At 35.1% G+C, this 19,940-nt stretch overlaps 1 protein-coding gene across 1 annotated transcript in view; it reads left to right on the top strand.

The window, feature by feature from the left end:
* VEGFC (vascular endothelial growth factor C) overlaps positions 1 to 19,696 on the top strand; it is a 79,619-nt gene extending 59,923 nt beyond the window's left edge. The window contains 5 exon segments of the mRNA XM_082051879.1: positions 614 to 804; positions 11,120 to 11,271; positions 15,178 to 15,287; positions 15,532 to 15,862; positions 19,172 to 19,696. Coding sequence (XP_081908005.1) covers positions 614 to 804; positions 11,120 to 11,271; positions 15,178 to 15,287; positions 15,532 to 15,862; positions 19,172 to 19,286 — 899 coding nt within the window. The 3' untranslated portion in view covers positions 19,287 to 19,696.
* Positions 19,697 to 19,940: the final 244 nt, after the last annotated feature.

The raw sequence follows: 19,940 nt of genomic DNA, 5'->3' as shown, positions 1-19,940 counted from the left end.
GTTTAGTGTAAGATTGCATTTGGCAAAAGTAACAGTATGTAAAATGTTTGCCCAAATTTGTGTGGGTATTCTGGGCACAAGTACCACCTTTCAGATTAAATCATATGGTGTACATAATTGCTAAATAATAACCTTTAAATTATACACTTGTAGTTAACAAAGTAAATATGTATTCAAATTAATTTCATGTTAAGTGTGTAGGCATCAAATGTAATGTTTTTAATATATAGTATCCAAATGAAATACTGTGTGGGGCTTGTTAAAATTACGAAGCTGTGCAGTACTTCTTCAGGCTTCACTTAAGGTGAGACTAACCCTGGGCATAGGAGAAAGAGCATGTACAGCTTTCACTGTGAACGTCATAAGATACGTCCATCCTTGGTAGGTTTCTCCTTAGCTCCACTGTGAATTTTCTTCTGCTCCATGGCAATGTCAAACCCCTATGAAGAAGAAATTAACACAGAGATACGTATTTCACTGAATAAAGGGTGGGACCCTAGCAATGCATATTCTGGTTCGAAACTTAAAAAAAAATTCTTACTAATTTACTTCAGGAGAGTATTGTTTTTAAACAGTTACTTTATAACATATGAAATTCCCTGTAACTTGGCAGGTATTGATACTGAATGGAGAAAAACTCAGTGCATGCCACGTGAAGTGTGTGTGGATGTGGGAAAAGAGTTTGGAGCAACTACAAACACCTTCTTTAAACCCCCATGTGTATCCATCTACAGATGTGGAGGTTGCTGCAATAGTGAAGGACTCCAGTGTATGAATATCAGCACAAATTACATCAGCAAGACAGTAAGTTGTCACTCTTATTACAGTCCAAGTGCTCCCTGCAAATCCATTTATGATCATGCATATTTTAAACCTTTTTATTGCTACTTTGAGAAAGGAAAAAAAAAGTCCATTCTAGAATACACAGGAAAAACAGCTGAAGAGACTACTGCCTGGAAGAAAATGTTTAACACTCTGTTCCCCCAAATGTATATATATATATGTATAGATATAAATATAATTGTTTAGGGAAGGGGAAAATAATTTTAAAAGATGATGTCCTATTCTCAGTTTTGAGATTATCCGTGAAACATAATTCTATCCTGTGGTTTTTTTGTTTGTTTGTTTCTGGGGTTTTTTGCATCTGTCATTTGCCTGACATATGAAGCAAGCACTCTCTCAAAACTACCATGGGTTTTTATTAGCGAAGACTGTTTTAAGACATACACAGACAGGATAAATGTTGCAAATAAAGCCTTTTAGGAACTGAAATTTACTGCATTAAGCGATATTACTATAATGTACCTGTATGTGCGTTTTCTGTTCTTCTTGTTCAGGGCTAGTGATCTGGTAGGAGTGTGCAGAGATTGTGTTGAGCCTTTGAGATGCCTTTAAAGGAATTATTAAAGGTATTATTCTATTTTAAGTAGTTATAACAATTATCACAGTATATTTTCCCTCAAAGCATGTAAAAATAGTCATGCTTTGAGATGTTTGCTAGGGTATTTTGCTTTTGTTACAATATTTGGTAGCTTTTTTGTTGGTTATGGGCTTTTTCTCGTTTTTACTTCATCTTTTTGATACTTTGAAAAGTAATTTTAGTGTAAATATTGCTTCCTTGTTCAACTAGATTCATCTAGTTGAAGATACAGTACATATTTATATGGAAGATACACAACTGTATAGCCAGCTATGAAGTTGTAGCCCATGGAAATGTCATTATATGAAATATAATGAAATTTCATAGTGCTCTGAGCCTTCACAGGGGAAAAGAGGTTGTAAAAGAAACAGAAAAAACAAACCAACCAACCTCTTTTTTTAAAAATACATTTTCTGTCCTGATTTCCCAGCAAATCTGTTTGTCCTAAATGATATCTTCTACCAAGAATTTTCAATCCTGAATTTAAGCTAATGGTATACAGCCACACAGCACAGGAAAAATGTAACTCAAATAACTGAAGGAAAACTACAACACCGATTTAGTTTGAGTCCATAGTTATTCCCACAAATAGATGTCCTAATTCCCATAGTTTAGAAGATGCAAATAAATTTTCATGTTATAAAGTAAGAAGTATGGTCAGTTTTTTTCGTTTTGGTTTTTTTGGTTTTTTTTTGGTTTTTTTTTGGACATGTATTTATAAAGTTTAACTTGCTGGAATAAAGGATGATCTAGTTACAGAGAGAGCTCTTGCATTTAGCATGGATTTCCTGGTCTTTGAGCACTATGTCAGTTTGGGGTAAATAATCCCATTGTGCTCATCTTTCTGTTCATATCTATTGAGTGAAGTAATTTTTTTGCCTGGTAAAAAATGTTCAGGTTAGTACTGAGTTTCTTTTTTAAATTATTGATGTCATTGGCAATGATATGGTATAGGAAAATGTTGAAGGACTTATCAGAAAGAAGGTAGCATTGTTTTGTTTCCTTACCTTTTCTGTAAAAGCAAGCAATTTAGTATCTGAGTTTTCTATCTTGCTTCTGCTCTCCAGTTTTATCTAGTACTTGGTAGAATGCAGTTTTTAAAAATCCTTATAAGGGAAGGGAGCTATAGCTATATCTCTTCATCTGTCATCATCTCAAATCTTTTTAAAGTTATATGACCACAGCTTACTCTATATCAGATGAGAATTAGGAAGAAAAAAATATTGGATTCAGGACCCTTCTGTGAAATTGAGGTACCCTACACACCTATTTTCACTACCGTTTTCCTTTTGGTTTCCTGAATGAAATTAGAACAACTGGTTAGCAAGCAAACATATTTAGTTTTTTTCATAAGTCATATTTTTTGTAGCTTTATTTTTGGTGCATAAACTCTATCAAATAAGCTTCATGCTGTGCAGAAAATGTGGTTAATGGAAAATTAACCTTTCAGCTGGAGATCTTACTGTAAGGGCAAGTTCTAGCATTGGTTCCAGACATTAAAATCTAAAGAAAGTTGATAGCAGCTGTCACCAAATTTATTAAAAAGAAGGGGTCTAGACATACAAGTTATTTTTATGGGAAGCAAATAATTGATTGCCAGGAGAATGGACTATGTCAGATCTTCTCAAGTTGGCTTGTGGAACACTGTAGTGGTCTAGAGAGAGGTCAATAGTTTTCTAGTTTGGACTGTATTCTTCCTTTCAGTCTACTAAACCTTATTGAGAGAAAAATAGAAAAGCATTTTTCTTTGCTGTTAATACATTTTTTTTCCCCACAAAAACTGCTTCTGTAGTTGCAAAAGGGTGTTTATACAATCGTGATTGGGATATGAGACAATTTCTTAATTAAGATGTGGTACAAGATCTATGAAAATATTTGAAGACCCCCTAGGCTAATTCACAAGATGCAGCAGATCTTCTTCTTCATTTGTGACCCTGCAATAGCCCAACTTTGTAAGTGGTGGCTTGTCTGATAAAGGTCTTTAGGGGAAGGTGGTTGGTTGATTTTTGGTTTTGTGGTGTCATTGTGTTGGTTTTTTTCTCTAATTTATTATTAATCAAATAGCTGTTCAATGTTTCCATGACATGAGTAGTTCAACAGCAGTTACAAAGATTGGAACTACCTGGTGCAAAAACATCTTGTCCGTCTGCTGTACGTTTTCACGTCCCACCTATAGGTGCTTGCTTAATATGTAGAAGGGAAGCAGTGAGCAGATCTCAAAGGGCCATCTCATTCCATTCCTCCTCTTGGCTGGCAGGATGGACAGTTTTTTGTCTTCTTTCAGATCATTTAATGTAAAGATCCTGTATTTTCTTGTTTCATGGTTACAGTAATAGTCCCTCAAGGGAAAACGTCTTTCCAAGCAGTTCGAAATTAGATTTAGGGGAGCTTTTCTCACAGGAAACAAGCTAACATCTTGAAATTGTTTGCCATATTTGAGATGTACATGGTGTTCCTTGACACAATTTGGAGATGCATATGTCACAAGAAGTTTCAGTTGTTTTGAACTTTACCATTTATGCCTTTTCTCATGCATTTTTCTGTGTTAGTCTAATGATTGTCATGATATAGTAGGTACTATTAATAGTGGGAGATAAATCAGTATAAATTCCAAATGTCATTTGTTAACATTTCAGAAAAAAAAGTTGAAGTGATTCAAATATAAAAAGGTAGAATAAGGAACCTGAGCATGTTAAACAGAGATTAACTGTACTGTTACAGATAAGTTACCTGTTGTTGTGTCACACAGAAGCCTTGAGATACTGTTTCTAAAAAAAACCTTAGATAGTAGAATGAATAATGTTGGTGTACCACTTTTCAAATAGTTTATTTTCATTCTTTCCAGTATAGAGATGTTTCGAGTTTTGAGATCAGTCTTATCTCTAACTTTAAAAGCTCTCTAGGCACGTTATGCTCTGTTATGCTGGTTATATTTGGCCAGACTTACTGACACTTTAGGAAGTGCAAAGATCACAAGTGGTGGAAACCGAGTCAATTGATTTGAGGGAAACTTGCCAAAATAAACTGCAGTCCATCAGAAGAACATAGTGTAGTTAATGTAAATCTGGGAAAAAATCATACATAAATCCTACATGTAAAAACTAGAATGACAAGCTTCCCTCATCCTGATATGAAAATAAGAGGTTTGATTATTTTCTATTTCAGCAGTCAGTGACCATAATAATAATTTCATGTGTGCTTATAGAATGGATGTTGGCGTGTATGATGATATTGGTGAATAAATTAATTTAGCCACTGAAGCAAAGAAATACTTTGCGGAGAAATCAACATTTTTTCTGGAAAGCATGGTGTGAAGTCTTTCTAGTCTAAAGAAGGAGCTATCAATGAAGTAAATTAAACATACATGCCATCCTAAAGATCAGTGAAGGGGAATATATGGGAATGTCTTTTCTTTTACAGGAATTATGGGAGTGCTTTTGATGAAGCATTCAGAGATTTCTGTCTGCTGTTAGATTTTTATTCTTTTTTTTAATGTTAAAATTATGCTGGGCTCTAGGTTGTGGACCAGACTCTGGTCCCATCCTTTTTTCTGTTGTCCAGTCCGGCTCTGTAAATGGCCAAAGGAAGAGCACTGCCAGGGTGGGAACTGAAAAGAGCTGACTGCAGGGTGGTCTGCAGGACCACGCAGCTCTGGCCTGGAAGCTTTTGCAAGGATGGCTAAAGAATAACGAGGTTGGGAAGAAGAAAGAATGTTGCACTTGGCATTGCAGCAATTGCTGGTTGTGGTGTACCAATGGCCAGGTCTGGTTGGGTAGAGCAATTCAGGAACACCTTTGGCCGGTGCCCTCTTATTGTGCTTCTCACCTGAGAGGTACAGTACAGAGCATATGCGCTGGTCTTCAAGCTTATAAAAAAACTGACCTGTAAAAGAATGAAAATACAGGAAACAAATTTTTTGTAGTTGCACACATGATTGTAAAAGTGAACTAATTATTCACCTACCTTTGTATTAGTCTGAAAAATTATTTAATTGTATAGCTATCTGTGCTGGGAGGCAGAAAAAACAAGCACAAGAAGCTGCCATTGCAGTCTAGAGAATATGCTGCCTTTTAACTCTGTCTGGTGCGGTGGAACAAAGGTTAAGTATTAAGCCTGGAGTACACCTTATTACAGATTGTGTAATCTAAATATATGAAGAAAAATTACCTTCTTCCATTTTTTAAGATGAACGTTTCAAGTTTGTGTATGTTGAAAGTCAGATACAAAGTCATCTTTATAATGGTCAGTGAGAATGAAAATACATATCCTTAAAAAATAATTTAAATAAAAATGTCCTGCAAGCAAAACATTTTTTGTTTGTTTGTTTTAATTCCATATAGTGCCAATGACTGTCATGGGTTTAGCACAAAATTTCCATTTAAGCCATTTACTGTACAAGATTCTTGAATTGTTTCATGACACAGAAAAATTGGGAAAAACATTTGTAGTCACACATAGTCTTGTTGGTAAGCAACTATAGTTTGAGGAGCCTAATATTAAGATTACCCAACATACTCCATTTTAAACTCTATGGTCATTCTCAGCCTTTGTGATTATTTAATAATAGGGGTTGAAATTTTCTTTGCCAGATACCTGGTTCAGCTTGATGTGTTGTTTTTACTTCTTATTTTTTTTACTTTAAATCCTACCTAATAGCGGTGGTTCTGCTTTTTCTTAGAACGGAGTTAGAGACAGGGCTGAACACAAAGCTTTGAAGAGAGATGCTAGACATAGTGAAAACGGAAGACCTGCAAGCTGGGTTTCTGTGGCAGAACAGCCTCACACTGGTTGAATGGCACGTTAAGTTCTTGTGAAATACATTATATCTGGTTTTCAGCTGCTCTTCACTTACATAGAGCTCTCATTAGTATGTGTTATACACTGAGATTGATAGTGTGTTACTGACATGTTTATGACATTAGATCATGTGAAAGAGATTAGGACAGAGCTTTAGCTGTTATTTTGTTGTCTTTTTTTTGTTGTTGTTTTGTTTAGTTATATACAATACTGTTTAGTTATGATATTGCATATGGCATTGATTGTTGCTTTCTGCTGGTTTCCAGACTTCAAGGCAGTGTTGATAGCACAGAAGTACAGGACATCATGGACAAATTGAGTCTAATTTTTTCTTTTAACTTTTGAGTATTTGTCTTAAACTCCAGCAATGCTCATTTCATGTACTTTAATTTGCTATTTAATTTACTATAATTACTAACATCTTTCTCAAAACTGTGAGTGATAAAGGCTCTGCACTGAAAAAATGACCCTAATACATATTGCTGTTGGATCTCATGTTCTTCTGGGCACTGAAGCTCATTCTTTGCAGTCTTTGGTCCTGAATGTCTGTCTTTATGCATTGGCCCTTGAACAGACCTGAAGGAAATATCTTTTTCCTATTGCCTGTAGCATGAATTAGTCCAATTTTTACTATGTTTTGAAGTTGGGAGGGAGAAAATATTTGGGCCTCTAACAATACAGTAAAAGCAGTCCTTTCCTAAATGAGGGATCAGGCAGAAATGTAAGCCATCTGATCTCTAAGTAAAGGTACCCACATGGGCAGTGTGGGTACCAGCAATGTTGCCAGAAAAGAAGGGTGTCAAGAACCAGTCTCATACACATGTTACGGTGCATTTCTTATAAAAATATCCTTTGTAGATATTGACGTTTGTCTGTTCCATCTTGCCAAACATGCCCTGTAGTGACAACAGATGTTGAGCTTATTGTTCTATTGAATGAAGAAGATAAGCAAGAAATTAAGTAGAGATGGTAACAAAACCAGAAAGTACTGCATATCATATCTTACCTAAACTGGAATGATTTATTAAGATGATAATTCAAACCCAGCTTGTGTATATTGAGAGTTTATTCACGTACACCTAAATAGCTTAATTTGATTTAGAGATGCTGCTATCATAGCTGAGAGCAGAATGTAGATTTTATTTAGATTTATTTATTTCAAAATACCAGAGATTATTTAAACCAGGAATATTCTGAGTATTAAATATGTTTTCTGTAACAGAATACTTTTCAATAATTTATTTCTTGTTAAGTCTCTTCTTGATATAATTTTATTCTCAGAAGAGACGAATAAATATCTGCTTTTTCAGTATGCATGAGAACACGGTATCCTAATAGCATGTTGTCCTGGTTTTGGCTGGGATAGAGTTAATTTTCTTCCTAGTAGCTGGTATGGTGCTGTGGTTTGGATTTAGAATTAGAATAATGTTGATAACACACTGATGTTTTAGTCGTTGCTCAGCAGTCAAGGACTTTTCAGCTTCTCATACCAGCCTTCCAACAAGAACGTGCAGAGTGCCAAGAGGCTGTAATGGGACACAGCTGTGACAGCTGACCCAAACTGGCTAAAGGGATAGTCCATACCATATAATGTCATACTCAGTATATAAACCTGGGGGAGGCTGGCCAGCAGGGATTGCTGCTCAGAGATGGGCTGGGCATTAATAAGTGGGTGGTCAGCAATTGCATTGTGCATCACTCATTCTGTATATTCTTTTATTGTTATTCTGTCCTATTAAACTGTCTTTATCTCAACCCATGATGTTTTTTTTTCTATTTCCTCCCCCATTCCATTGTGGGAGGGGAGCGAGCAGCTGTGTGGTGCTTGGTTACTGGCTGGAGTTAAACCATAACACATGTGCAGACAAATAAAAAGTGTAGGAAGAATAAATCAATAATTCCAACCCCAGTATTTCACTTCCATCATTTCCATTAAGGAAAATAGATTTGGTTTATATTCTTTTTTAACATGCTACTTCATGAATCATTTTAAGCACTTTCCAAAAGTGAGGACTAGAAATGTAATACTTAGTATAATATAACATAATATAATATGATCTCCAACATAAATAGTTTGCTTTGGTTTTCTTTTACTTTATGTATAACCAGTATGTACTATTGGGTGATGTAAAATATATTGCTGTTAAGCGAATTTAGTTGAACAAACTGAAGGTAAATCAATGAGGTCAAGGAAGCTAGTCTACATTATTTAACTAGGCTTTTTTTTTTTGCATTGAACCACTGAAGTGCTGATGGGAATAGTTGTTTGCAATAGTCACCTCTAAGCTGATACGTTTTGCAGTTTAAATGGAAGGGTAAACGTAGATTAAGATAACTCATGTTCATCATTGTTTCTGCTCACGATTGGTATGTTTCAGGTGTTTCAGATGTTTTAGTGAGATTTCTCTCAGTGTAGTCCTGAAGCCAAACAGGAGGACAGTTGGGCTGACAGGGTCCTCTTTTAGGTGGCTTAGAATTTTCAGAGGTCTCAACAGCTGGACTGTCCTTCTGAAAGCACAACTTGTTTAAAAAAAGATACAAATCTTGCATATATAGGTGAGTTTTGCCATCTGTTTAAACATCAGTATTTAAAAAACAGATACCCAAAGAACTCAGCATATATTTTCTCAAATTTGTACTGTATACAGAAATGAAAGCTATTTTGTACACAGTCCTTTCTGTCTCCTTATCTACACCACCATCTTGCTCCTTGCCAATTTCCTAGTTTGTGCATTATAACAAAAACTACGATGGCATTCAATTAGGTGGATATTTTTAAAATAAATTAATAAATACATAAAACTATATTAATATAACATGTCAGTATGAAAATGATAGCTCTGTGTTACAGTTATTGCTCTTTTTTGGATGAAGCATCTTCGTAAGAATGCCTTTTGTGATTAATTTAAAGGAACTTCTTATAATAGATAAGGGTAAAGGAGCCAATACTGGTTTGGAAGCTGAAAAGGATTATAAGTGTAATAAAAAGCTGATTAGAAAATCTCTTTCTAGAAGTTGGTTTTGAACTTAGTTAAAAACCCTGGCGGCATGTCTGGTGATAATTAGACATTCATTTTATTTGTACCAAACTTGAAACTAGATGTGGACTCATGCCCTTATTAATGACTCAAGATCAAAATTTCGAGAAGTGTTATTTATTTCTCAGTTGGAGCAAGAATCAAAATGTTAATATGATTTGGCAAGACGTCTCTCTAAAAACAGAAATGCTTTCCATGGTAGCTCCCTGGATGTCTAGGTATTTTGTCAGTATTTGAAAGATGCAGGAAGATATTTTCTGTTTTGTTTTTTCCTTCTACAGAAGTAAATATACACCAGTTTACATTTTTACACTGTGGTGAGGGGAAGGAACAAACTAATATAAAGGATGTGCTACTTTTTGCAGCAAAAATAATAATATTGTAATCTTTCATAACAGATTAAAATGCAAATATGACACTTTTACCGTTTCAGCTCTGGAATGATGACACTCTCAATGTTAAACATTTTTAAAGCTCTAGTCACTAAATGATGTCAAACTTTGTTTTGTGAAAACAGAGTTGATGGTGCTTTATACAGTTGAAATTTAAGTTGTGTAGTTTAGATATGTTGATAGTATGAGCTTTATTGTTGGCTGCACAAGTGCCCTTTTATCTTGTGAGTACTTGGTGAATACACCCCAAACTGCTGCACCCACCTGCTTCTCAGTGCCCAGGCTCATTCACATGCTTCAGGGCAAGATCCTATTTTCAGGACATCCTGTAGATGTGCTTCATATTTTGAATAAAAAAATAAAATTACCGGTACTTTCATTGCATTTGCTTGCTGCATGTATGTCATACTGTAAAGTTATTAGTTATAAAAAAGCATTGCAAATAGATTTCAGCTACAAATCTGGTTATGCAGTCTCATCAACTGAAACCAGAAATAATAACCATTGATCATGTTTTTAGAGGTAGTAAAGTCCCCAGAAGATGCAGAAATATTCTTACATTTATTTGCAAAAGCGACCAAACACCTAAAAGACAACAGCCCACTCTTATCCTATTAAAAATACTACCAAAAATAGTTTTTAAGGCTCTGACCTCAAGTATTTGTCCTACCTTTTCAGGAGACTATTGGGATTTGAGTCTTATAGTGAAACCTTATTAATTTGGTAAAGTACATATCCTGAATTGAACACTGAAGGATGTCTCCCTGATTGTCTGTTATACATGTTCAGCTTTTGCACAAGTTATCACTGAAGTTGTCCTCTTCCACCAGTTGAACTACATTTCCCACTAAAATTGGGATTTTATTCATTCACATACATTGTGTGAATGTTTATTAATATCCTGAAAAAAATATAATAGTTGAAGATGCATTCCATTAGGGTAACTGTATAGTTTACATTGATACAAATACTGAAAAGTCAGAAATACAGTATGCTGTAGCTCAAAACTTGGTCATCCAAGACATCCAATATATTGCTGTTCTACACAAGCTTTTGTAATTGTGCAACTGATGTGCTAGGTTGCAGCTTGCCTCTTTTTTAAATTATTCTTGTTTTCCAACTTTTTGAAGCACCTTCTAATTTTTTTTTAAAAGGCTGCCAATTTTAAGTCATTTCCTCTAGAAAAAATGTGTTCTTTGTACATTTTCCTCTTTGAACATTAGTTTAAATGTTATAATAAGGAAACAGGCACGTAACAGGTTTTAAAACTAAAAATGTTGTCATGACATAGCTATTGTATTAATTTTGCACATGATGATATCTAGTGGTATAATTGAACATGGCACTGAATGGTGGTAGAGAACAAAACCCTAAATTCCTTATGGCTTTTTTTTGGTATGTCCTTACATTATTTTTGTTGTACTGTTACTGATCTACAAAAAAAGTTATTTGCTTTGCTCTCCTTTTTACAGTTGTTTGAGATCACGGTGCCTCTCTCTCATGGCCCCAAGCCTGTAACTGTCAGTTTTGCCAATCACACGTCCTGCCGATGCATGTCAAAGCTGGATGTCTACAGACAAGTTCATTCTATCATAAGACGTTCTTTGCCAGCAACACAAACTCAGTGAGTATGAGACTTGTCTTTCCTTTCACATTATGAGCAAGCCTATATAGTTATATCTAAAATGTTGCTGGAAGCTTTCACAATCATTTTGCAAAGGAGCTAATATGTTTTGCATGGTAAATACGTTACTAAAGTAATTAATATAGTACCTTTTTACACAGTGCCTAAACTGTGGCTAGGTCATTTAAACATGAAGAATAATGTTATTTGTGGGGTTTGTTTCATGGGAAGAGCAACAATGCAATTGAGACTTACAGAAAATATCAATAAAATAATACTTTTATTTTTTTAAAGGTAATCATAAAAGCTATAAAAATACTTTTGCAAATAAGGAGTAGACAACATTTCTCTCTCAAACTCTTTTTTCCTATTTTAAAAGCTGTTTTTTAAAAGGCCTGTTTTTAGGGAATCTCCATCTTTTTGAACTAGAAGTGAAAATAAAACAGAATGGGAGGGGGAAATAAAAGGTGAATTGACAGTCCACAGAATTAGCATGTTGGTTTGTTTGGTGATTTTGAATGAAAAAGGTCACAGAAGAAATCTGGCACTGAAGCCACTTGAAGAACTCCTTCCCTTCATTTTAGAGAACTGAGAGATGATTTCATGATGTAAAAATATTCAGTAGGTCAAAAATATCTAACAGACTAACAGTTACTTTATGGAAGAAGCAATTACTAGAAGATGAACTAGAATTCATTGTAAGCATTTTTAATGAGGTAAGTGAATAATGCAAAATACCCAGAGACGCAAACCAGGTCTTTAACTGAATGAAAGCACAGAGAGAGGAAAAGTCTCAATGTTTTCTGACATGTTCTAGCTAAACACAGAATATATTCTATTTGAATTCAAATTATTGAATTTGCTTATCAAAACATGGATCATGAACAGTAGATTAGAAAAATATTAGTAAATAAATCTATTAATATTTTAATTGCATAATTAACAGAACATAAAAAATCAGAACCCAATAGTCAATAATAAAGTAAAATTATGCTGACTGTTGGCACTTTCTTAGTGCTTCCAGATTAAGAGCAGTTGTAATTACCATTGCAATAGTTTATTCTAGCCAGGAAGCAGGTACCTGCAGTTAAGAGGGAAGTGAGTGTACAGAGACAAGGCTTTGACCAGCGCTCCCAGCTGGTGTGTCCTGCTGTCCTCTGAGAAAGGAATCATGCCTCAGCAAAAGCAAGACAGAGTAGTACTAAATCAGAATATATACAGGCCTTCTTTACTGTTAAGTACTGTCTTTCAGTTTTAAATCTATGGCTTTTGACAGGAAAGTAGAAAAAACAAAGAAACACCAAACAAGCTGAGTACTTCTAGATTCTAGAAAGGAAAGTAAAGCTATTTGCATGTTCTGGGTGGGTGCCTGAATGCTTTTCAGAATCCCACTAGGGTTTTTTAATTGGTACTAAAGTTCTCACTTTCTTTTCGACTTATTTTTCCATAACATTTTATTTATAGGTTTGAATGCTAATGAAAGTATTGTGAAGCCAAAAACTTGGAAGTGTACTTTCCTGTCACAGCAGCAGATCTGCATGTGTACATGTATATATGTACATGTTAATTTTAACAGAAATATAATAATGACTTTCTTACGTATTACTCAAAAGCAAAGCCTTGGAGCATAATCTCTGGTTTTACGTAGTAACACTCAGGATCTAATAAGAATTCAAGGTTGGATGGTGCCACTATGCACAGACACATCTTAAGAGAGAGAAACGACATGTAAGATAGAATACAAATAGTTGATCTTTTTAATATAAAAATATATTTTCTGCACAACTTTATCTTGAGAATTAAAGTCTAGGTCTTTGCTTGTTCTCCCACATTTTTCCTTTTATTCCTTCTAAAAAGTAGTAGCTACTTCTACGTACTTGTGGAGCTGAGGCATGTCAGTTCACGTTAACCAGTTTTTCAGAATACCTCCTGGATTAATGGCATTTTAAGTTTTACTCTTCTCTGTTTATACAGAATGTCATGAAGATGTGCAACTGAGTTAGAAAATTGTCACTCTATTTTAGAAGTTTAGCAGTTGGGGTGTTGGGGAGTAGAGGGGGGCCTTCAATATGCATAATTCAGATCCAAGTCTCTGTGATGACCTTGTTTGTCCTGTGGTTGGTAGGTAAGCATTTACAGACCCAATAAGCATATTTTAGATGTGATTTTGATGTTGAACACATTAAATGTTACCCCATTTTATGCATTATCTGTCTTAACACTGACAGGTAATAAGTTAACATGCTAATTTTGATTTGAGTTGACAATGATTTGGAAAGAGGTAGTGAATTTTTTTTTGCAAAGCGATTTTGCCTCTGATATTTTTCCTAGCCTTCCTGAACTTTCCTAAAATGTTACAATAAGTAATTTCAAAATTTCAGCCACACTCCCCCATAATTTTCTGTCCCTGCAACCAGACTAGAATTTGGAAACAAGCAGTTCCACTTCCATTTGCTGGTTTTCAGTAGTTTGGATTTTGTACCTATATTGTCTTATGGGTGCGTGCGGTGTTTTCTTCATGTTGTCACCCTGACTTCCATCTGTAGTTAGTTTTAAGCACTCCCAGCTAGAGCCAGGCTTCTCCAGGTGTGAGTGCCTCTATTTTTTTGTTTGTTTGGAGTTCGTTGTTGTTGGTTTTGTTTCTAACAGAATACAATATCTGTAAATTATCCTGTACCATTTCTCAAGCAGAATCAAGAGCCAGATAAGAGGACATATGTGCAAGTGAGAGAGCAAGAGTGAGATCATTAGTTGAATGAAATCAGGAAACACCAGCCTGAGAAAACATGAGACAATGCAGGGTGATGTTAGACTACAACAGTCTTTACAAGCAAAGAGTCATTTAATGTGGTGAAGGGGAGTGGTATACTTGAATGCTAATCACAGAAAAATGTCCTAGCACCTGCATTTTTGAATGCCTGAGTAATGGTGCTCAGGGGAATGAAAGTGCTTAAAATGTGTAATGTATGTGCTGCCTTATCAGAAGAAGATTTTAGAAATACTACAGAAACAATGCATAAATGACACAGCCTGGATGCATGAAGTTAGGCATGACTTCTTAAAAGTTGTAATGCCACCTGTGGTGACAGAGAAATTACAAGCAAGGAAGGTGAGGTAAAACACATGCATAATCTATCTGTGGTGCACTTGCTAGCTAAGTTCAGTCATTCTTTAAAAAGACAGGAGCTGCTGTTAGGATTTTTTGCTTTCTCTGGTACCGCTGCCTTGACTGCAAAACTAGCTGGTAAAGAGCACCAAATTTATTGTCTTTCATATCTAAAGTGAAGAGGTATTGCTGCTGAAGACCAAATCTTTAGATTCAAGAAAACTGTCCAGGATTTGAGTGGCTGATGAGAAAAAGTCAGTTAATGTCACGTAACTTTCACATAAAGTGGAAATGAATCTGATCATCTAATTTTGCTTTAGGAATTAGAGGTTGGTCTATGCATTAATTCAGAAACTGTCAGCAGCTGTTTTTTGATGTCTATATGTGTGAAAACATTTTTGTACTGCAAAATAAAAACCCATAGAAGATTATGCTTGTTACCATCTATGCGATGTTTGTAATGGAAATACTTTTCATAACTGTCTATTTTCTATATGAGGCTTACATTCAAGGGTTAGATCTGTTTCCAAGTGGCATTAGGAAAGTAAAAATATCAGTTGTTAGAAGTTAGAGCTAGATCTTGAAATGTGAGAAGGTGTCTTCAACAAATGGTTTGAAGGTGCCTGTAGTGGGGAGAACCTTAATTAGTAATAGACTTGACAGGAGTTAAAAATAAGATTATGAATGAGCTAAAGCTCTTTGTAAGGTACTGGAGGGAAGCAAACACAATCACCACCTGATTTTTTTTTTTTCCCTTGGGTTCTTATGGTAGTAAATCAACAGTATGTTGCATTCCACAGGTGTCATGTGGCAAACAAGACCTGTCCAAAAAATCATATCTGGAATAATCAAATTTGCAGATGCTTGGCACAGCATGATTTTGGTTTTTCTTCTCACCTTGGGGATTCTGGTAAGCAGTCTTGCTTAAATTGTTAAATGTAGTTCCATGTTTTGATTTACATAAAGGAGAAATTAAAAAGCATGAGAAGTAAATAGTTGAATTTTTATTGGTAGTTGTTGCATGTCTTTTGACATATGTTTGTTCTTAAAACACCTCAAAATGTATGAATTCGGTACCATTTCTTCCCTTAAAAATTCGGGATGTGTTGACACAAAACTCTGATAGTTGTGCCACATCTCTGCTGTATTTCTAGACACATCTGAAGGATTCCATATTTGCGGACCAAACAAAGAGCTGGATGAAGAAACGTGTCAATGTGTCTGCAAAGGAGGTGTGCGGCCTTCAAGCTGTGGTCCTCACAAAGAATTAGACAGATCATCATGTCAGTGCATGTGCAAAAACAAACTTCTCCCCGCTTCCTGTGGACCCAACAAGGAATTTGATGAAGACAAGTGCCAGTGTGTATGTAAAAAGACCTGTCCGAAACATCAGCCACTAAATCCTGCAAAATGCATCTGTGAATGTATAGAATCTCCCAATAAATGCTTCTTAAAAGGAAAAAGGTTCCATCACCAGACATGCAGGTAAAAACTAGTATCTTTAGCCCTTTCATTGTATTTAAGGTATAAAATTTTGAATTTGTGTCATTATCTCTCTTGTTGAATTGCTTTGTAATCTTAAGTAAACAGTAAGCCTCTCTTCAATTCAGTTGTATCTTCTATGACTTTTATCATCTCTAAGTCAAAACTGCTAGGCAGAATAAGTATTTTAAAGCATGTTTAGTTTCTTGTACTAATACTTCATGGGATTTTTTTTCTTTAGCTGAAAATGAGCTGTAAGTTCAAGCTCTCTGGCTTTTTAATGCTATTTAAAATCCCACGCTCTTTTTCCCCAAGAACTCAATATTGCAATTCAAACAACTCAAATATTCCTAATTAGATTTTAGGGATTAGTTTGGGAGATATCATCAATCATTTTCGCTTCCTAAATTTTTACTAATCTTTCATTCCACTTGATTGATACCAAAGATTTATGAGTGCATAAAAAGTCTTATAGCTCTGGATGATTTCTGTGAAAAATAGACATATACAACTGTAAAACAGACCGCCCACATTCATAAGTTAAAATGGGATTTGGTCAGGAAAAACCTCTGTAATTTCTTTATATATCACAGGAGCTTTTTCTTGTACAACTACTACACCCATAGCAGTCAAAGTCTAGATATAAAAATATTAATTACTTCAGGTTCTGAGAAACAAACAAACGAAACCAAAAACAGGAAAAAAACCCCACATAACAGCACAACAAGAAAACAAACAAAAACACAAACCAAAACAAATAACACACACAAAAAACCCTACACTGTACAAAACCCCCCACACTGTAGACCATACTGCCTTTTAAGGTAGTCATACTAATACCACCACTAAAAGTAGCATTTTCACTTCAGTTTCATCTGTGGAGTTGTTTGTTAGACTGCCCAAAATTATAAACCTGGGCATTCAGTAGCAAAATAATCACAATTACTGACCATCAAGAGAAAGTTGCCACTGACTCACCCAACACTATGAGTATTGACTGAACATCTATCTTAGCTCCAGCATGCTCAGATTGGCCTCATTAGAACAGATATCTCTCATGTGAAAGCACTCCATAAACAACTTTCAGCCCAAATCTTTTGAAAAACCTGGTCTATTGTTCAGCAGAGTTTCCTTAGGAAACTGCATTTATGTAGTTACAATGACTCTGCTGCTATTCACCCAGTGCTGTTACCTCAAGAATTTATTTTGGTCAGTTTTGTCAGAGGCAGATAACTATGCACCTCAGCTGCAAAGCATTTTTAGAGGAGGAGAGGGGCTTTCTTGCTCTTTGAAAATGACCCAAGTAAGGATAAGGCTGCAGTAACCTGATCTTGACTGCTGATAGACACAAACTCCCATAGGAGAGAAGCTTTATAGTGCTGTGGCCTGCAAATAAAGTTGAAGTTCAATAGGAAGCACAAATCCTAAGCAGAGTGAACTCCTCACATTTAATGATTACATGACTGCATTTCATTTTATGCAACATGTCATAGGTAGGTGAAGGTGTTTGGCGTTTGGTTTTTTTTTTTTCTCCTTTCTCTTATTTCATTTTATGGTCATTCAGTACATGAAACAGTCTAACTTTCAGGGCAGAGACAAGCAAAAAAGCAAGTGAGTCCAGGTATTCATCCACTGCATCTCTGCCTTTTTCCCAGAACACACCTGCTGGTTGCCTGTTTACTCAGAGTATTAGATTTTCTGGCAAATGTGCAAGACAGTAAAGTTCACTTGCTTGCTTTCTTAAGTGGCATTGTGATTTTTTTGTTGCCTTTTACCACTGTTTCCAAACTTTATTGGCCAAAAGATCAGCAGGGCTTTGAGAGTTCCTCATGATCTCTTATACTGATCTCAAATTCCTATATTAAATGGCACAAAATAATGTTACTCTCTTAATTACAGAGACCACATCAGTGAAATAATCTATGATTAACAACATTGAAAACATTGAACAAGATCTGACTGGTTAATAAATGTCATATTTGCAGTCTTCCTCATTCCTTATTGTTTTCCTCATAGCCAGGTTCGTTGGTTGAACTAGCTGGCTTGAATTAATGTAACTGTAATCCAGACCTCATATCAGAAACAAATTATTGTGAAGTGGTAACTTGGCATCCGAAACAAGCACACAATATATTAACTCATCTACGACAATAATAAAAGTAGCCACAAGGCTAAAACAAGAATTGCCTAGAGAAAAGGATAGTGACCTAGCCTTAATATAGTATACAGTAGTTTCTTTGAACTGAAGTATGAATTATAGTAATAGATCATAATATCAGTGTTTCACGAACAGGCACACATTATTTAAATACGAGTTTTAAGTATAACTGTGTTGAAATTTGAAACATATACTTTTGCTTTTTGACTCATTGCCAGCATCTGAAAAAAAACACCCAGACTTGTACTTTGTTTCCATTATACACTAAAAAGTATTTAGCATTGTTATTGTAAGGTTATTTTAGGTCAAGTTCTTGTTTTAGTAGAAAAATTAAATAGAAAGAGGAAGAGTTCAGGGACAACCACAGATACCATCTTTGTATAACTTCTATTTTTCAGTCAACAAATCTGTGAAGAAAAATGCTCCTGCTTTTTAGGTAGATGTGGCTTGTGGTTTAATGCTCTATTTCTGTTAAATTTGTTTGTCAAATAGGGAGTATTTCTGTTATTTTTCCTTTAAGAATTATCATAAACATGCAGGCTGTAATCTGTTGCATAGATAGATGCACTATCAAGTGTAGGTGTATCCCCACTGCCCTCAGAGAGTGGCTAGAGGGGTTTGCAACTTGAACAAAGTATGTTCTCATTTTCAATATCAGTCACCATATAACATACATAAACAAACCTCTCTCAGGTTTATTGCATTAGTGAATAAGGTGAGAAAGAGACCTGGGTAAGAAGACAGTGAAGCTGATCATCACCCAATTCTGAATTGCCACCTCAAGCTGTCAGCATGCAGCAGGTCATAACAAGCAGATTTAAATAGATAAAAGTATTACTGCATTTTCAAAAGCAAATATAAAAAAGTACTAAAGACAAATCTGTGATTACAACCAGGCAATATGTTACATCTATTCAAGAACTGCAGTAGAATAATTTCTCTTCAATAGCATTCATTATTCTTTCATTGTCTTTTGTGAAGAATAGTCCAATTAAAAGTAGTTGCAACAACATAAACAGAAGTTAAAAGATATATAATTGTAGGAATTAAATATTCCATTGAGAAATGGCAGTCTCAATGCACACAGATTTCTACACTGTGTTAATATAAATTATCATGTTATATTAATGCCAACTTTTTTTTCATTTCTTTAGCTGTTACAGACCGCCATGTACAGTCCGAACAAAACGCTGTGATGCTGGATTTTATTTTAGTGAAGAAGTGTGCCGCTGTGTACCCACATATTGGAAAAGACCACATATGAATTAGTGAAGAGGGCACTACTGGCTATTTTGGTGTACATTTTTCCATTAGAAAAAAAGAACTGAAACTTTGCTAATATTTGGAATTAAATGTTCACCAGAGACCCTGTGGGGCTTTCAGAGACAGACACATTTTGCTTTTCTCAAGATGTGGAAAGCAGATGTAGAAGATGATAACTGAGGTTCATGTTTTGTAAAGAACTCAATAAGGACTTATTTTCTGCCAATGACCAAACAGCCTAGGTTCTACTTCTTGTGATTTTTTTTAAGAGATAATGACTATATAATTTATTTCCACTAAAACCATTGTGCAGCCTTTCTGTTTATAGCAGTAACAATTGTTAAAGCTCACTGTGATCAATATTTTTATATCATGCAAAGTATGTTTAAAATAAATTTGAAATTGTATTATATAAAGGTGAGAACGTTTAATCATCTGCCTATAGAAAGGAACTACAATTCAGCAGCTTTATTACCCGAGTTCTTAAAAAGAGGGAAAGTGGTTAAAAGGAAGCATTTTTATGAAAGGAAGACTACAGACATTTCCTTATACCTGTTCTATATGTCATTTGAAATAGTTATACTTTGTGATACCCAGTGATATTTCTGTCTCTAGAATGAAACTAGCAAAGCAAGACCAGTTAATAACTAATGAAAACAT

This window comes from Streptopelia decaocto, assembly GCF_964273445.1.
Source record: "Streptopelia decaocto genome assembly, chromosome: 4".
Classification (NCBI taxonomy): domain Eukaryota; kingdom Metazoa; phylum Chordata; class Aves; order Columbiformes; family Columbidae; genus Streptopelia; species Streptopelia decaocto.
The sequence above is the reverse complement of the archived record's forward strand: the minus strand, read 5'-3'. Positions and strand labels throughout refer to the sequence as shown.